The sequence below is a fragment of the Aquarana catesbeiana genome, linkage group LG02, assembly GCF_042186555.1.
Source record: "Aquarana catesbeiana isolate 2022-GZ linkage group LG02, ASM4218655v1, whole genome shotgun sequence".
Lineage (NCBI taxonomy): Eukaryota > Metazoa > Chordata > Amphibia > Anura > Ranidae > Aquarana > Aquarana catesbeiana.
Genome location: NC_133325.1, coordinates 726,445,530 through 726,464,921, shown reverse-complemented (window position 1 = coordinate 726,464,921; position 19,392 = coordinate 726,445,530). Strand labels below are relative to the sequence as shown.

At 39.6% G+C, this 19,392-nt stretch overlaps 1 protein-coding gene across 4 annotated transcripts in view; it reads right to left on the bottom strand.

Annotated features, from left to right (window-relative positions):
• ROBO1 (roundabout guidance receptor 1) overlaps positions 1 to 19,392 on the bottom strand; it is a 1,646,584-nt gene that overhangs the window by 64,771 nt on the left and 1,562,421 nt on the right. For 3 of the 4 annotated variants that reach the window (XM_073617022.1, XM_073617020.1, XM_073617023.1), the window contains 3 exons: positions 17,316 to 17,510; positions 13,558 to 13,584; positions 1,967 to 2,009 (listed from right to left, as the gene is read on the bottom strand). In XM_073617022.1, the coding sequence (XP_073473123.1) occupies positions 1,967 to 2,009; positions 13,558 to 13,584; positions 17,316 to 17,510 (265 nt within the window). The remainder of the gene's footprint in view (positions 1 to 1,966; positions 2,010 to 13,557; positions 13,585 to 17,315; positions 17,511 to 19,392) is intronic. The other variant, XM_073617021.1, reaches the window with a different exon arrangement.

The window sequence follows — 19,392 nt, the reverse complement described above, 5'->3', positions numbered from 1 at the left end:
CATGCCAGTGACATTTATACAGTAATCAGTGCATTTTTATAGCACTGATCGCTGTATAAATGTTACTGGTCCCAAAAAAGTGTCAAAAGTGTCCGATCTGTCCGCCGCAATGTCGCAGTTCCACTAAAAATCGCTGATCAACGCCATTACTAGTAAAAAAACAAAAATGTATAATAAAAATGCCATAGATCTATCCCCTATTTTCTAAACACTATAACTTTTGTGCAAACCAATCAATATACGCTTATTGTGATTGTTTTTACCAAACGTAGAATACATATTGGCCTAAACTGATGAAGAAATTAGTTTCTTTTTTTAATTTTGGGGATATTTATTATAGCAAAAAGCAAAAAATATTGTTTTTATTTTTATAAATTGTGGGTATTTTTTGGTTTATAGTGCAAAAAAAAAAACACGCAGAGGTGATCAAATACCACCAAAAGAAAGCTCTATTTGTGGGAAAAAAGGACATCAATTTTGTGTTGCACGACCGCGCAATTGTCAGTTAAAGTATCGCAGTGCCGAATCGCAAAAAATGGCCTGGTCATTAAGGGGGTAAATCCTTCTGGTCTTAAGTGGTTAAAGATTTAAAGAACACAGGTTAACTTGATGCAAACATGATGCACACGCTGTTCATGGTTTCATAAACAGTACAACTAAACTGAGCATCATTAGCGATAGGGGTTAAAGGAGTTATATACCCGCACATCTAAAAAGACAAAAAGCCCTGCAAGGCAAAGGCATAATGCACTGCATACTAGCTCATTATGAAATACTTACCTTAGATCCGGCACTGTGAGTGGCCAGAGCCGCAATGACGTGGGAGTCTTCGTCCCGGCAAGGTCCGGCAGCGTCTGCCCGACCTTCAGCTGGGCATTCAGAGCGCATGCGCTGCTGACATCAGCGGCTGCATGCAAAGGGAATATCTCCTAAACCGTACAGGTTTAGGAAATATTCATTTTACCTGCAGGTAAGCCTTATTATAGCCTTATTATAGGCTTACCTGTAGGTAAAAATTACAAATTAGGGTATACAACATCTTTAACAAACGAGTGACAAGGGAAGAGAGTCTGCCACAGCAAGCACCAAAATTCACAGAAAATGGAACGTTCTACTATGCACCACTTAAATATTTTGCCCCTCAGAAGAAAAAGCCATGGTGGGTTCATACAAAGGACTGCTGGATCTCTCAGGTCTCTCCAAGCTAAATAATTGGGGAGGGTTTAAGAAAGACTTTGTGACTTACCTTGTATAACAATTTGATAAGAAAACTCTATGGAAAAGGCCTTCAAGCGTATTGGCCATGGTACCTAAAAAGCTGGGCAATAAAATTGGCGGGACATACATACATACATTAAGGATGGTGGGAAAGGCTGTGCGTATTTCTCTTATTTAGGATTCCATGTAACCTTAATATGCAGAATATAAAGGACATTATGCTGCACTTTTATAATCCAAGGACCTTTCCAGGAACAAAAATTTTGCAGAACGCACTTTCTACACCTGGAGCCTGGTGACTGGAAATTGGGGTCAGTAAGCAAACCAGTTTTCGATCATTAACCTGATCTACTCACTAAAGAAGCCTTGCTGCTCCATTGTACTTCGCACCTCTGTGGTTCCTTTTGTAATAAAAGAGCTCCCTCTGGTGGCTGCCAAACTCAAATTTCAGAAAACAGGCCTTCACTTAATTATGTGCACATATTTAGTTTGGTAAATAAACACATGTTTGCTGACAGATAAAATCAGCAACATGCTGTTTGCATCACTTAATTATGCTGAATATACGCCAGAAAAATAATAATAAATAAAATATGAGGTAGACTCGTGCAGGTCGAATCTTCAAAGGACACATAAAAGAAGATTTAAGCTCCTCAGTAAAACACAGAGCCTGCAGCACGTTGTTCTCTATAAAAACAGAATGACAAAAGATATGTATGTTTTTGTCAGGAAATATATATTTTCTCACCTTCCCGCACTGCTTACAGCTTCCCCGCCTCGCTGATACGCCACTGTAAAAAGAAAGAATACGTACGATTGAAAATAATGAACACAAAGAAAAATTCTAAGCGACAACATTCAGCCATGACTAAATAAAGATACAAGATGGATGGTGGTGATCTCTATTAGTCGTGCTGTTTGGTCAATCAACATATGCTAATATACAATTTACCTAACATATTCAGTATTTTATTTCTTTTCAGAATCTATTCTGCTTCAAGCAGCTGATAACGGGAGCGATAAATCTTTAAGATGGAAGAGAAATGCAGAGAGCATGACAACCTGTTTTGATGCGAGATTGATCGCTGAGATTCTACTGTGTCATTTCTAGCATAACTGATCGCTTGTTCTGCTCAAGGACAGCTTGGAAAATAAACAAGAATTTATTCTTGAAAACAAAAGCAGAATTGTTCAAATATGCTATTTTCGGTCATGCTAGTCGCTAAGGTCGGCAATAGATGGTTTTAATCTCAGCCGGTTCAGCAGGAACCAACCGAGATTTGAACCATGTATGGGCAGGCGGAATGTACCAAGTTGTCACAATCAGCCCGATGAATTTTACATGCGATTATCGCTATCGGCTGGTATAGCCGCTATCTATAATCAATTTCTTCTCCTGACAGGGAAGGCTTCCCCTACCCGGAAGAATACAATGGCTCGGCGGGAAGGATTCCCCTGTCAACACTGTCAACACCATGGTTGCAGGAAAGAAATTTGCTCAGTGTATGGCCTGCATAAGCCTATATGGTACTTTTACCATACGATACAATTTCAGCCTTTGTGAACCTTCTTAACCCTTTTAGCTTAGCGGAACCCTTGGAATAATTTTCAGGTCTTATGGAAAACCTGCTCAAATATATTAATCAGGGGATAAGAATGTCCTTTACATTGGTTGTTAGTGGGAAGAATACCCCCTTACAGTATTGGTCACCATGCCACCCTTACAGAGAGGTAAAATAAGCTGCCAAGAGATGTTAGACCCAAAACTATGCAGGCACCATCGGAGAGAAGGTCAATAAGCCACAGATCAAGGAGCCTAGCAACCTCTGGAGGAAACATGATTAAGAATGACTGTACTATCTATTGATTATACAGTAAGTAGGGATGCACCAATGCCATTTTTTTTAACACTGAGTACGAGTACCGATACTTTTTTTTTTAAGTAATTCCTGATACTAATTACCCATACCTATTGCCTAGGAAAAGTAGGTAGAGGGGTGGTTTGGGAGGTGGGGGGGGGAGTTAGGGAGTTGAGTGAGGCTGGGGTGAGGGGAGGGGAGGGGAGGAGTAGGGGGGTTAGTGAGAACAGGGTAGTTGAGCATGGGGTGGGATAGAGGTTGTGTGGCGGGAGGGCTGGCGGGTTGGGATGGAAAAGGCTGTGATCATTGGGAGGGATGGGAGGGTCATTGGGAGATTGCTGGATGGCCAGAAGGGACCTCTGAAGTGTTAAATTGTAGAGGATAGGGCTTGAGGGCTGGGTTATGTATTGGTGGCTGTGGACATATTAAAGGAATGTAAGGTCAGCCAGTTATTCATTTGCAGCAGTGGCTAACAGTAGGATGCTTTAGGAGTTGAGGACAATGTTAAGAGGGATGGAGGCTGCTGTGGGTTAGGAGCAGAGGGGGTGGAGGAGGAAGCTGGAAAAACATGGAAGCAGAGGTGAAAGCTGGCAGGAAAGGAGGAGGAGGCGGGAAGGCATCCGGCAGAGCTGACAGCTGGCGGGAGGGAAAGGAGGAGGCAACAGACAGAAGTGACAGCTAAAGAGAGTGGAAGAGGAGGTGGGGAAGGCACCAAACAGAGGTGACAGCTAGAGGGAGGGAAAGGAGGAGCGAACAGGCAGAAGTGACAGCTGGCAGGAGGGGAGGGGAAGGGGGATCCCGATGACAGCTGAAATGTCATTGGTTGTTAAGGACATGGCAGCACCACTCTTTAACAACAGATAATTGCTGGCATTCTTTTTTTTACATTTCAGCTGTCAGCAGGGGAATCCCACTGACAACTGAAAGGACCAAGCCTGAAGGTATCAGTTTCTAGTATCAAAAAATGTGCACGCGTACTGATACTCATGCAAATGCTTAGTATCAGCACTGATACTAGTATCAGTGGAACCCTGGTTTTACGTGAATATTCCAGATCATCTGGGCCTTTATCTACGTCATGACACCTATGTTCTATGAGTTCAGGAAACGTTACAATGTTCTTGTTGCCATTTAGGAAATGAAGAAGCAATGTAAAGTTGTGTCCATGTGAACAATGTATTGTTAAAGCGACTCGGTGTTAGGCACCATAAAGTGACATAATATACCTTTTCCGTGACATTTTTCTCCCCCAGAGACCCAAAAAGCTCCCTTCCAGGTATGAGAAGAATCTTCCCAACAAGGCAATGCCCAGCAACTGAGCAACCAATCGACACGCTGAAGCATTGTCATATGGGGGTGGAAGTACCTAAGCCAATGCTCATACTGGCTTTCAGAAAGTCAGAATTTGCAAAGGAATTTTACAAAGTTTAAAGGTATGTTGTGAGAGCTTACGGTGTCTCTCAATGCTAGCCTTAGTTTAGACAATGTTCAAACAGAAGAGGTGTATACCTCTCGTTGACTGCCATAGACAAACCCAATGGCATCAAGAAAATATTGACCTGGATTGTTTTCAGTAAGGTTGGATTTCTCAAAAGCAAGAACATACAGACTAATCAAAACAAAATAGGTATATCCATCCACAAAGTTTATTTTACAAACCCAGTTTTAGGCTACTTTCACACTGAGGCACTTTACAGGCGCTACAGCGCTAAAAATAATGCCTGCATAGCGCCTGTAAAGAGCCTCTCCTGTCTCTCCAGTGTGAAAGCTCAAGTGCTTTCACACTGGAGTGGTGTGCTTGCAGGACAGTAAAAAAAGTCCTGCAAGCAGCATCTTTGCAGCGATGTAGGAGCAGTGTATTTACTGTTCCTAAAGCACCCCTGTCCATTGAAATCAATGGGGCAGCGCCGCCAAACCGCAGGCAAAGCGCCACGGTTTTAACCCTTTTTTGTCCGCTAGCAGGGGTTAAAAGCTCCCCGCTAGCGGCTGAATAGCGCAGCTGAAACAATGGTAAAGCACCCCTAAAAATAGCAGTGTTTTACGTGGACGCCTCAGTGTGAAAGTAGCCTAACAGTGTCAGATAAGGGGAAAAAAAAATCACTATCAGTTACCAATTATGACTTGTTTTCCATTGTGCTAACTTCTTTACACCGATGGAGATTGCACTTAATTGCTCCTTGCACCATGTTAAAAAAATCAGCATGCTACAAAAACACAATGAGGAACAGTAACCTAGAGCAGTAAAGACATGACCCCCCCCCCAAAAAAAAAGTGGAATTAAAAATGTCTTTTAAAATATTATGGAACTGTTCAGTTTTGTTAATGTGTATGTTATCCCAACATTTCAAATTCCTAATATGTATGATCAGTGTTATCTGTTTCTTTGCATTCTACTTGTGCCACCTGTCTATAATGCAATGGTCAGATTCGTTCTGTCATGTCCCCCTTAAGTCAATGAAAATCTAAAAATGCAAAAATTAGGAATTTTTTTATGAGTACAGAATTTTCAAATACAGCCTCTTGTTGCCTAACCTAAGCTTGTGGGCTGGTAGCCATTTTATTACTAGGCATTGTTTAATTATCATTAAAATTCCAACTGTAGTTTAATATGCTGCTGTTAGTAAGTAATTGGTTACACAGTCATAGTCTCAGATAGATTTCAGGTAACCTATGGAAAGTATTTGTTTCTTTGGTACATTTAAATCTGACAAAATAAAAAAAAGGGTGTCCTTGAGTTGTTTTTATGAATTAAAAAGCACTTCACTGCAAACAATGTACTCTATTTTGTATAATTAGGAGGCCTTGTATTTATTGTATGAAAAAAACAAACTTGATTTGAGCGTTAATACAATTTTATAATGTACAATTCTAAGTCTGAGTAAAGGACTTTGCCATTGGCACAATTTAGATAATGAAATTAGTGCATAGTGAAGTGTTCAAAGTCAAGTTGCATTGCAATGTTTGGCATCCAAATGAACATATAAGCCAGGTATTTTGAATTTGAGTATTCAGTAGTCACTAACACAATCGCAGCTTGTGTCTGTTAATTAACGATAGGTCACAAGTTTAAACAATGTTGACCATTTTCCTTTGGACAAAGAGACTTTCAGCAATTTAATATTGGTTTGATAACAACGGGGTCTGGTTTTCATAGCCTCCAATGTTTTATGAAATCCAAAGAAACTTTACCGAAAAAATACGGGGGGTGGGCCTTTGGTTGACTGTGCCTGGCTTCAATATTTTCTGATTCACTGACCTGGAACAAACATGTAGCCGAGTCATATCCTGTAACTGGGATACTTGCCCCTAGTCTGCGCCACAAAAAATATTGAATTCTCTATAGCCAGGCACCTGCATTTTAAGAGGGGAGGTCAGCATTGGCAGCATTTATACAGTGATCATCTATACCATTATAACCACTGACAGGTACCATAAATAACATTGATTATCTTGTTACAATGACATCTGAAAGTGGGTGGAATGTTAGGCAGCAAGTAAACATGTTGTTTCAGAAGTTGATATGTTGAAAGTAGAAAAAAATGGACAACCATAAACATTTGAGCAACTTTGACAAGGGCCAAATTGTAATGTCTGAATGACTGGGTCAGAGCAACTGCAAAACTGCAGTCTTTGGAAGGACGGAAGAGGTTACTACTAATAGCAGAGGAATCAACACAAGGGACACATCCTTTTCACTGTAAGCTATGTCCCTTGTGCTGATCTTTCTGGTTTTGATTTTGGCTGCTCTTAGGCTCTAATATTTATCTTGGGAAGCAAAATTGTGCCTGCAATCATCTGTATAAGTTTTTACTTCAGTTTGTTTATTAGGATCAATTTACTAAAGGCACAGAGGCCATTCTCTTTGCAAGTGAAGTTGCATTTTGGAAGGGAATTTGCCTCAGAGTTTAGTGAATGAGGCAAAATTCTGCTGACTTCCATCATCCAATCATGTGCAAGCAAAAATGCAGTTTTTTTTATTTCACTTGCACATGATTTGCAAAGCCTTCTTTGCAAAGTAACATTTCACCCCCTCACCACAGTGGAGGAGTGTGTTGAAAAAAGTACAACATTTTAGCACAGTGTGGTGCAATGCACTCTACCACATTGCACTACACTGCAATCAATAGAATATACAATGAAATGGCACTTATGAAATTTTAATAAAGTTCTAACAAAAAATGTAAATAAAACAAAAGTAGAGAGTGCAATGCACCAGCCTGACTGATCAGCACTATTGTGTTGTGCCCCTATTTATTATGAGCTGAACTTAAAGATATACAACTTTTTATATGTACACAAAAGGCCTAGTTCTCTAAAATATTGTTCACAAATCTGTCTAAATCTGTGTTAGTGAGCACTTCTCCTTTGCCGATATAATCCATCGACCGCACAGGTGTGGCATATCCAGATGCTGATTAGACAGCATGATTATTGCACAGGTGTGCCTTAGGCTGGCTACAATAAAAGGCCACTTCAAAATGTGCAGTTTTATCACACAGCACAATGCCACAGATGTTGCACGTTTTGAGGGAGTGTGCAATTGGCATGCTGACTGCAGGAATGTCCACCAGGGCTGTTGCCCTTGTATTGAATGTTCATTTCTGTACCATAAGCCGTCTCCAAAGGTGTTTCAGAGAATTTGTCAGTATATCCAACCGGCCTCACAACCACAGACCACGTGTAACCACACCAGCCCAGGACCTCCACATGCAGCATCTTCACCTCCAAGATTGTCTTAGACCAGCCACCCAGACAGCTGCTGCAACAATCGGTTTGCATAACCAAAGAATTTCTGCACCCTACGTCCTCATCGGGGTCTCGACCTGACTGCAGTTTGTCATCATAACTGACTTGAGTGGGCAAATGCTCACATTCGATGGTGTCTGGCACTTTGGAGAGGTGTTCTTTTCGTGGATGAATCCCGGTTTTCACTGTACAGGGCAGATGGCAGACAGCGTGTACGGCATTGTGTGGGTGAGCGGTTTGCTGATGTCAACATTGTGAATCGGGTGGCCCATGGTGGCGGTGGGGTTATGGTATGAGCAGGCATATGCTATGAACAACGAACACAGGTGCATTTCATTGATGCCATTTTTAATGCACAGAGATACCGTGACCAGATCCTGAGGCCCATTGTTGTGCCATTCATCCACGACCATCACCTCATGTTGCAGCATGATAATGCATGGCCCTATGTTGCAAGGATCTGTACACAATTCCTGGAAGCTGAAAACATCCCAGTTCTTGCATGGCCAGCATGTCACACGATGAGCATGTTTGGGATGCTCTGGATTGGCTTATACGACCGCATGTTCCAGTTCCTGCCAATTTCCAGCAACTTCGCACAGCCATTGAAGGGGAATGGACCAACTTTCCATAGGCCACAATCAACAACCTGATCAACTCTATGCGAAGGAGATTTGCTGCACTGCATGAGGCAAATGGTTTTCACACCAGATACTGACTGGTTTTCCGACCTCCACACTACAGGAAAACTTGCACATTTTAGAGTGGCCTTTTATTGTGCAATAATCATGCTGTCTAATCAGCATCTTGATATGCCACAACTGTGAGGTGGATGTATTATCTCAGCAAAGGAGAAGTGCTCACTAACACAGATTTAGACAGATTTGTGAACAATATTTGAGAGAAATAGGCCTTTTGTGTGCATAGAAAAAGTCATAGATCTTTAAGTTCAGCTCATGATAAATAGGGGCAAACACAAAAGTGTTGCGTTTATAATTTTGCCTCAATATATATATATATATAATTATACACACACACACACACACACACAATATATTGCCAAAAGTATTGAGACCCCCTGACTTTACACGCACATGAACTTAAATTAAATCCCAGTCTTAGTCCGTAGGTTTCAATATTAGTTGGCCCACCCTTTGCAGCTATAACACCTTCAACTCTTCTGGGAAGGCTGTCCACAAGGTTTAGGAGTGTGTCTATGGGAATGTTTGACCGTTCTTCCAGAAGCACATTTGTAAGGTCAGGCCTGATGTGGACGAGAAGGCCTGGCTCGGAGTCTCCACTCTAATTCATCCCAAAGGTGTTCTGTCAGGTTGAGGTCAGGACTTTGTGCAGGCCAGATTCCCAGAAGAGTTGAAGCTGTTATAGCTGCAAAGGGTGGGCCAACTCAATATTGAATCCTACGGACGAAGACTGGGATGCCATTAAAGTTGATATGCGTGCAAAGGCAGGTGTCCCAATACTTTTGGAAAAATTATATATATATATATATATATATATATATATATATATATATATATATATATATATATATATATATATATATATATACACACAAATCATTTAGACCTTTGCATGTATAACTTGTCAGTTTCAGAGGCATGCAGTAAACAGAGTTTGCTGTGAAGATTTGGTGATCTTCCATGTGTTTTAATTCCTTGTATAAGATGGGTCTACCAATCCTGAAGTGCCCTGGGCCTTCTAGGGTCTAAATCTGGCCCTGCTGATTATGGCCCTGCTGACTACTGTATAGCATTATATATTTTTTTTTTTTGTATTTAGCGTTCAATCTGGTGCCTATGCAATACATATGTCCCTGTGCTTAAACAGAAAAATGTAGTACATTGTGTTATTTTCTACACCTGAAGGACCATCCCTAATGGGAAAAATGCACAAGTAGGCATATAATTGTAACCTCAAGAGATGTCTGCATACACAAAGCAGCATGTTTCCATTGCCTTAAAACATGACACCCACCACCTTTCTTGGCTCACCACATCAAAAGCTAATGGCAAAAGCAAAACTGTAATTACGGCTAAATAACTGAAGGCATTTTGGTATGGAGATTGTTCTTCAAATGTATCTGTCAAAATCCCTAACCACTGCTAGACCAGCTGCATCTTGCCATAAATGTGTGAGTTGGTTGCATACACATATACACAGGATGGAGTTGGTTAAGCAAAGAGAAGATAGAAGGGTTATTTGGCTAGATCCCCCTCAGAATGGTGTAGTGACGCATTTAGCATTATAGGCTAATAAAATCATTAATACAATGTCTTAAGAACCATGAAAAATGCCCATGGCAACCAACATTACTGCAACGTTCCAATGCTGATTTGAAAATGAAGCACCTAACTGATAACAGTAGTTGCTCTAGGCAACAAGAACTAAAAATATCGAAAAAAAGACAAATTCATTTTATGTGTTGCTCACCGCAACTAGTCAGCTTTATCTATTAATTCTACCACAGAAATATCAGAAAATCTGGTTGGTTGCTGTTGGCACTGCAAACAAATTTCTCACACTTGTCCTTTGCGAGGGCAATCTAACAGATGGTGGCCTCATGTGTTACCCCTGGCAACCAATCACATTCTTCTTTTTATTTTTAAGCCTGCACAGGAAAAAAATGGCACCTGTAAAATGTTTGGTTGCCAAGAGCAATGCATTTTTTCCTTTCAGACACTTGGAAAAAAAAGGCCCTCATATGCACACATTAGCTTTTTCGAAGAATAATTATTATTTTTAGACATTCCGTAACATGCAAGAGTTAAAAAGGGATTAGCTGCACAGAAAATGCTGATGGATTCTATAGCTATGCCTTCCCCATCTAGGGAGGACTAGGTTTGAAAAACGTCAAATTGGGCCCTTTAGAAGAATTCCAAGCTGGCAGCCTGCAAAGCAGAGATAACTGCTCGCAGTGATTACAATAACAGGATTAAAACTTAAGAGGCAGTGTTAAATCTGTCACTGAGGTATTGCTAGCGATGTGAGGGCCTGCCACCAGTGAAGCTAGGCCGCCACTAACAAAATGCAGGCTTAGCAGAAAAATTTCATATTTCCTCCTAACTACTCAACTGAAATTGCATTTTGGTTCCTGTTTTTAATAAAAAAATAAATAAAACGTGTTTACAGGTACAAACATTTACAAACTGCAATGTAATCATTTTTTTCCTCAGTGGGATAGAAAGCTGATGGTAATGTTTGAAATGGAATTTTAAACTGAGGTTACATGTAGCAATTCTTTTTTAATCACATATTTTTGTGGCAGGTTCGTCATATTAAATATAGATAGAGATAAAGATAGATAGGCAACTATCCATAGTGACAGAATGGTAGTGATTATTATAAATATTATTATTACTATTATTAATAACTGTGGGCTGTTCTTTGCCAATCTTGTGTGTTCCTTACATTCCATGGGACATGGGGTCATCTGACAGATTGTATAATTGGGGACAGTCTTGCAGAAAGAAGGAGACTTGTAATAATAATTATTATCAATGTTATATTTGTATGTAAGGGTTACTAAAAAAAAAAAAAATCAATTTATGTAAAGTGAGATAAAAAATGTAAAATGAAAATACTACACACATATGTTTGAACTTCCTAAAAGCAAATTCAAACATTAGCAGCGCTAATTGGTCAACATTCAGATCAACATATATAAAAGTCTTTCTTTGACACTCCGTGAGTATAAAAGCTGTAAGCCTGTTTCCAATCTTGGTTGAATAGCAAGAGATTGTTGCAATAATGACAGTTCCCGTCACCACACCTTGTGACAGATTCCGTAATGGGTAATGACTCACCAGATCGCAGCAAAAGCTAAAATATAATATCTCTTTATCTTGCGGTCTGTTGAATGTTCTGTACCAGTGGTGGATTTGGTGGTCTTCTCTGGTGTGCTTACTTTTTTTTATCACGCTATGTGAGTGTCTCTTTCACAGCGGTGAGTTGATATAGATGAAGAGTTTGACATTCAACAGATCGCAAGATAAAGAGATATTATTGTATAAGGCTTGGCTTTTGCTGCAATCTGGTGAGTCGTTACCCATTGGGGGTCTGTCACGAGGTGTGGTGATGGAAACTGTCATTATTGCAACAATCTCTTGCCATTCAACCAAGATTGGGAACAGGCTCACAGCTTTTATACTCACGGAGTGTCGAAGAAGGACACTTATATATATGTTGATCTGAATGTTGACTAATTAGCGCTGCTAATGTTTGTATTTGCTTTTAGGAAGTTCAAACATACCCTGTTTCCCTGAAAATAAGACCTAGCGTGATTGTCGGTGATGGCTGCAAAATAAGCCCTATCCTGTTTCCCCGAAAATAAGCCCTACCCAGACAATAAGACCTACAAGGACTTTAACTAGGGCTTATTTGGGGGGTAGGGCTTATATTGCAGCCATCACCAACAATCACGCTAGGTCTTATTTTCGGGGAAACAGGGTATGTGTGTAGTATCTTTATTTGTTATAGTAGCAGCTTTGGAGATATTGATACATGTGCGCTAGGAGGAATCGATTATTTAATTGGTTCCAATTGTGCTTTAAGTAAAATAAAAATAATTTAGAGAATAATGTAGGTTTTATATTTTAGTCCCCATTAGCATTAGTTACAAACTCCTGCTAGCTTATTTACTAAAGGAATTGTTTAAAGCTGACGGTGTAAATCAATTTGTTTCAAGCACCCAACCAGTTCAGAGGAGAGTTCTAAATTCTTTTAAATCTGATGCCTTAAGTATGCACAGACTAGCCATTTTAAAGTCACTTTTAAAAACTTCCCATTTTCCTATTTTATAGAACATTCGAACAAATGAGGTTCATTATACACCTAATTAATGAATGACTGACCTATGCACGGGAAGCACATCTCTCCCATGTCTAGACTTTAGCTGCATGTATTGCGGTTATATGGAATGGAAAACATTGGAAAACTGTGTCAGTACACGGTCATTGGGTAACCTTCTGGATCTCTTGCAAGATATGTTACTATAGTATGAGTGGTATTATATCCAGATCTGAGTGCAGAAGGCTAACCCCCAGGTATAAGAATAATGTCCTAAAGGTTGGATATGCTTAGCTACTAATCAATTTCCCTTTTAGGTATTCTTTCTCGAAAAAAAGAAAAGTGCCATGAAAATTGTTGCTTTTAGACAAAACAAAACTCTAATGGCAGAAGTTCAGGCACAAAAAAAGCTGGCCATACAGTGCTCATATTTTGTCTGATTCCTGTGAAATGGCCACCATTTGAGCTATGGGTAGCCCTGCTAACACCATGTGTCTTGACAAACTGCCATTGAGAAAATGAAGGAGATGGGTGGAAAAAAGTCGGCAAAATAGTGACTGCAGCCAATAAACTGCAGTTTACTGTTTGGGTATTCTGACAGGCTTGGCTGTCAAAATACAGTAGCCAGCACCCACAAATTCATCCTTCCTCTCTTGTTTTGATCCTACAAATTTCTCTTGCCGTGTATTGCCAGCTTAGACTATAAAAGAGCCCCCTGTGACTTCACTTAAAAACAGTTGGCAAGAAATTTTTTAAGGTATTTCATTAAAAAAAAACTTACATATAGTAGAATCCTGTTGCTGAAAATGTGTGTTTACATTTCTAGTGCAGCAATTCCCAAAAGATTTAATGTGACAGGTAGCAAAAATATCACCATGAAGCACATGCAATGCAACAGACAAGAAAGAGGTGCAAATACTGTATATACCTGTTGGTGTGAAGGTAAAAGACGGGACTGAAAAATCAAAAAAAAAAAAAAAAACGAAATAAAAATCTGGTTATTAAGCTGAAGAAAGAAAGTGCACATATCAAATTAGTAAATCTCAAGCAACATATAGTCAACCAGGCAGCAGCAGGCAACCTTGTGAATGACACACGATGCACAGTCTGAGTATGTTGGCATCATTGGCAATTAATTGTTAGTTCAATCTCTATTTCTAATATAAATAATGGAGCCAATACATTACTTAAGAGGGTAGTTTGCAGGGATCATAAATCTCTCCTTAATCAATAATGACTGCAAAATCCACTGTGTGAGTCTATTTCATGCCATGTTCTGGATTCTTACATCGCTTTTGTGGACAACAGGTAGGAATAAACACTTAGATCAGCAATGGTCCACTTTGACATCTTTATATCTACTGGAGAATTTAAAATGGAAGTTCAGTTGAAAGCTAACTAAGGTTAAATCCACTCCCACCCCCATTCTAAGCCTGTACTATCTAACTCTGTAAAGAAACAATATGTATATACACCTATTCTAAAGCCGCTCCGGTCTGGTCACAGAAGCAATGGCTTCTGTGTAGAGGCGAGATTGTTGACAATGGATACAAATGCCTGGGAGATGACATCACCCATAGGCTTACTATGGGCAATCTGTTGTCGGCTGCCCCTCCCGTACATTGTAACCGCCACTGACAGCTGATCATGGGACCAAAGCGGCTTCAGAATAGGTAAGTAAACATATCTTTTCTTTACAGTGTTAGAAAGAATAGGCTTAGAATGGGGGTGGGAGTAGGTTTAGCCTTAGTTAGCTTTTGACTGAACTTCTACTTTAAAGTACAGTATAACTAAAGGCAAAACCTTTTTTTTTTAGTTTTGGACGGAGTGGAGAGAGATTAGAACACCTGTCAGTTTTTGTTGCTGTCTATGACCCGGTTAAGGAGATTCCCCCTTTCTATTTGTCTGTTTACCATTATCACTGAAAGTAAAAGAAAAGCCCAAATTTTGGGTTGTTCCCAGAAAAGTAATAGAGGGGGAATCTTCCAATGGGGACACTAGTTCTGGTGACCTGGGGTCCCTAAGGAATTCCCTTAATTTGCGGGGATTTCCTCTCACTTCCTGTTTGGCTATGGAAAGCTAAATCTCCACATTGGGACACAGAGGGCAAACAAAAACAAAAATCTGACAGAGGTTATAAGCATCCCTTTTTCTATACAAAATGAAAAAAAAAATTGCCCATAGTTCAACTTTAATGATAAGGTCTGGTTTTTGGGCAGGCGAAGCCATGTCTGTTCAGACCTGCACTGGCCTATCCAAAAACCAGACGATTTTTCAATGAGGTAATTCCCTATCATCTAACATACAACACAGTGCTAGCAGAATGCATTACAAGGAATGCTGCAGGCCAAAGCTATTTGCTCTCCTAAAACCAGGACAAGAAGTGAGAGTAATATAAATCACCAGGACACACAGCAACAAAAACCTTCCCACTAAAGAAATGTTTTTGTTGCAGTTTCTGCCCCCACCCATCCATGTGTACCCAATGAGCACACGGACTACAATAAAAATTCAACTGAGGTTCTAAGTCCAAGTTTTGTTGGTTTTAAAAAAACATATAAAAGATGAGTTTAAATGTTCAAAATGTTGGTATTTCAGTCTCAGGTGCATGCTGGTGAGTTGAATCACACCGTGGCTTCTTGTATCTTTTATAGACCCCACTGGGGAGCTGTCAAAACATTAGTTTTGCCTCATTCCTCTGCCACAATGCTATAACAAAAGGGTTACTGCCATAAGGATCAGAGCACCATTACTTGGCTTGTTAATGGCCCAGGCAATGGTTTCCCAATATTTGACCACAGGACATACGAGAAAGCAAATGGCGAGCAAGTAACAAACAAGTAAAACTAAGATTCCCAATTTGAGTTGAGCTAGCCTCTAAAGATGTATCCAACATGCTTTTAAGGGAATTCATGTTGCACTGCTGTGCCATACATTTCACTCACTGCTAAGACAATGCACCAAACTTGGGAGCATTGTGTCCTGTATGGCTTCATGAAGAAGACTGCAGTTCATCTATTGACAAGGTAAAGACTGCAGCTCCTCTATTTACAAGAAAGAGAGGCTTCAGTACATAATGAGCAAAAAGAGGCTTCAGAGCATAATGATAATGGTGAAAGCTGCTGGCACAATTAATTTCATGCATTGGAGAAATCTTCTTCTTGTCAATACTATCAATGTTGTAATGCACTGCAGCCGCCACATGGAAGCATTTGTGAACAAGGCCTTGTGCTGGCTACTCACAGGCACATATTGGCGGTGATTTACTAAGTGTCTGTTAGCTTAACCAAATAAATAATTCACCAGGTGTGGCTAATAAGGTAGAAATGTGTTCACTTCAATCAACCAATCCTGCGTTATCAAAAATCCTTTTTTTTTTTTTAATTTGAGAAATCAAATGTAGAAATCCTACAAATGATTGGGTAATCAGAGTGAACATGGGTTCTCTTTATTAACTAGAATTCACTTTGCTAAGTTAATGGACACTATTTAGTAAATCAAGCCCTTTGCTTCAGATTTAATCTGCAAAATGTATTGCTAATTGTGTTGGTTGATGGAATACCTTATTGGATATACTGTGATAGTTATGCACACTATATTAGTGTGTTAATAGCATTTCTTCATCTGTCAAATTCAATTTTGAAAAAAAAAAACCTGTGTGATCAGATTTGGAGAAGATAAAAGGGAAAAACCAAAATTATGTATTCTCTGTTTTGAAATAAAAGGTTCCATCTGTGTTACCCTTGTGTGTATTTACAAATGTTCATGGCCACCTTTGTCTCACCAATAATTACATCACAATATATGGATAATTTCTTTTTGTAAAGCTTTTTCTTTTCTATCCATTTAACCTTATTTTCTATCTCATTCCCTAGAGCTAAGAACAAAACCCTGCTTGTCTTTATCAGATTCACACAGTGGAACACAGTTTGTAGCAAAGAGAACCCTATCGAAGGAATTCCATTTGGCCTCATCTTAGCCAGCTCTTTTCACACTGTCAATGCAATTTAGCAACATCAAAAAAGGAAGAGAAAAAATGCCATAGTAACAAGCAGTCATAAAATAGATGCATTTAACAGCCGAGCTATACAAACAACAGTGAAAAGATGGGAACATTAATTTAAAATCACAGGAACACAATGTTGGGGGCAGGAAGATGGCCATGAAAGGGTTCAATCATCTTTTTCTATTTCTTTTGACCTATTGATGTAAACATTTTAGGCTCTTAAGGAAGAATAGATGACAAGAGGTCAGAGAGGATGGTGTGACATAATAGTCCCAGCACGTAGTAACTTCATTCCCGCAGCTTTCATTCATAACACAGCAAGCACCTGTATCTGCATTCCATATGGCATGGTTTGTGTGCAACACTGCAGCTACTGTATATACAGGATATAATATCTGAATATGATTATCTGAGTATAAAGGTGCAAGTACTGCACATCACAGTATTAAGTTTAATTAAAGGGAATCTCCACTTTAAAGTAAACCTGTGGCTAAACAAAATATAAACCAACACATGCAAAGAATAGTAGAACCATACACTGCCATGACATCTGGACCATACTACTCTTTTATAATCAAAAATACTGATCTTACAAAATAATAACAATTGCAAACCATTCATAGCAAATTATAGAAAAAAATATGAGCTGGGTTTTGATGATGCAGTATGATTAAGTATACCCTTTCTGATTCCAGCATAGGTGCTGTTCAATCCGCTGCGTTTCTTGCGATGTCGATACAGCCAGATGCTGAACACCATTAGGATAATCCAACAGGCAGCACCTATTCCTGCTATAAATGCAGGCTGCTTCACCACATCTGATATCTGCTGGGCAAGGCTCACTTGGTCTGGAGACACTGGATTTCCAAAGGAGTCTATAACAAAAACAAAAGCTCAATGAGCTACACTGAATGTGAAGGACATGATTTAAACAGATTTGGAAAGAAGAGCTAAAAAGATAGTAAGTATGCAACCAAAAGGCTGTATAAAAACTGTTACATTTTTATTAAACAGCAATTAACATTGTTGCATTCACTGAGTTGCATTGTTTAAGTCACAACCTCCATTTCATAAAAAGATTATAGGCAATGGAGAAATCAAGGTAAGGTAAGAATTTTCCCTTTTCAGTTTTAAAGGTTTTAATAATTTTTTTCAAGAGTAATAAACCCCACCATCTCTATTCTCTAATAGTGAATCCCTGATCTGTCCCCCTTTAGTAAGTTCTGACAATTTATCATGTGGCTGCAGTAGAGATTTTAGGCTGTGGAAGAGTTTCGTGCCATGTTCTGAGAAGGCTGATCAACCAAAATCCACAGCTTATCAATTTCATTTCAATAGGCAGGGCGTTTTGGGAGAGTTATATACAGCGCTCCCAAACCACCCTAAAGATTCTGCTTGCAGGACTTTTCCTAACGTCCCGCAAGTGTACCGCCCCCGTGTACAAGCCCTCGGGCTTTCAAATTCGGGTGACAGGGGAGGCAGTTGTCAGGAGCTTTACAGGCAATATTTCTAGTGCTAAAACGCCTGTCCCCATTGGTTCACTCTCACCATCTGTCCTGGTGACCATTTTCACCCTTATAGAATATGAGGGGGACATTTTCATTTGTCAAAGGGACAGGGTTAGAGGGGAAAGAGCTGGGCCAGGTGTTAATAGTAGAACTTTCCACCCTTTGAGGAACATTTCTCTCACTTTCTGTTTGGTTTCTGGGAGAGGAAGTGAGGGAAAATCTACCCAATGGAAACACAGACAGAAGTGGAAAACTTGAAAACTTAATTTTAACTCTTCCCTAATTTATCCAAGACAATGACATTTTTTGGGCTGAAGAACACTTCCCATCCAACCCACGTTACAGCAAACATACAGTAAGTACAGGTGGGAATTGAGGCTTACATCATCGGGAATTGAGGCTTACATTAATGAGCAAGACTTCGAGACGGTCTTAGAACAAGACAAGACCCTCCCGCCAGTTATTCAGTGCTCTGTAGCCACCCATCTAACCAGTTTTAATATTCCTGTTGATGAGGGTAGGGGTGTACCTTTTAATTACCCTCATTAAAAAAACTTATATTCTATAAACTCGTAAAGAGGGGGAAAAGGGGGGGGGGGGTGAGGGAAAATGGGACTTTATATGAAACATGACACTTGGGTAAGTTGAATCATTCAAATTGTAAAACACATATTTATTTAGCATAATTGAGCATAGCGTAGTAAGTGACATGATTGAATAAATAACATAGGTAAAGCAAAATTCAAATAAACATGACTAATGCGTCATATAGTAAAATCGTAGACGTTGTTGCACATGGTACATGATAAAACAACAGTATATTCAAATTTGTATAAAAGCATATTGGCTAAGTATTTGATTGATGATTCAACATGGTCAAACCCATGATATTCACATGATTACTGTGGCATAGCATCAGATATACGGCTCTACGCGTTTTGTGGGTTGTTTCCACTCATCAGGAGCAGCTATACATAAAGGGTACCTGTAATAGGTTATAAATAAAATTAATAATCAATGGTAATTGATTAAAAAAATAGGAAGAGAGGGAGCAACAAACTATGGTCCTAGCACTCTTACCTATGGGTATAATTTAACAAAGATGTAGATACTATGAATATGATTAGAGGCGTTTGGGGGTGAAACAAACATGACCCCCCCCCGGAGCTGGGGTAATGGCAAAGTAGCAGCCAGAGGGCCAGACCTCGTACCTCCAATAGAAGTGGATATTGGTGAATAACTAGAGTGG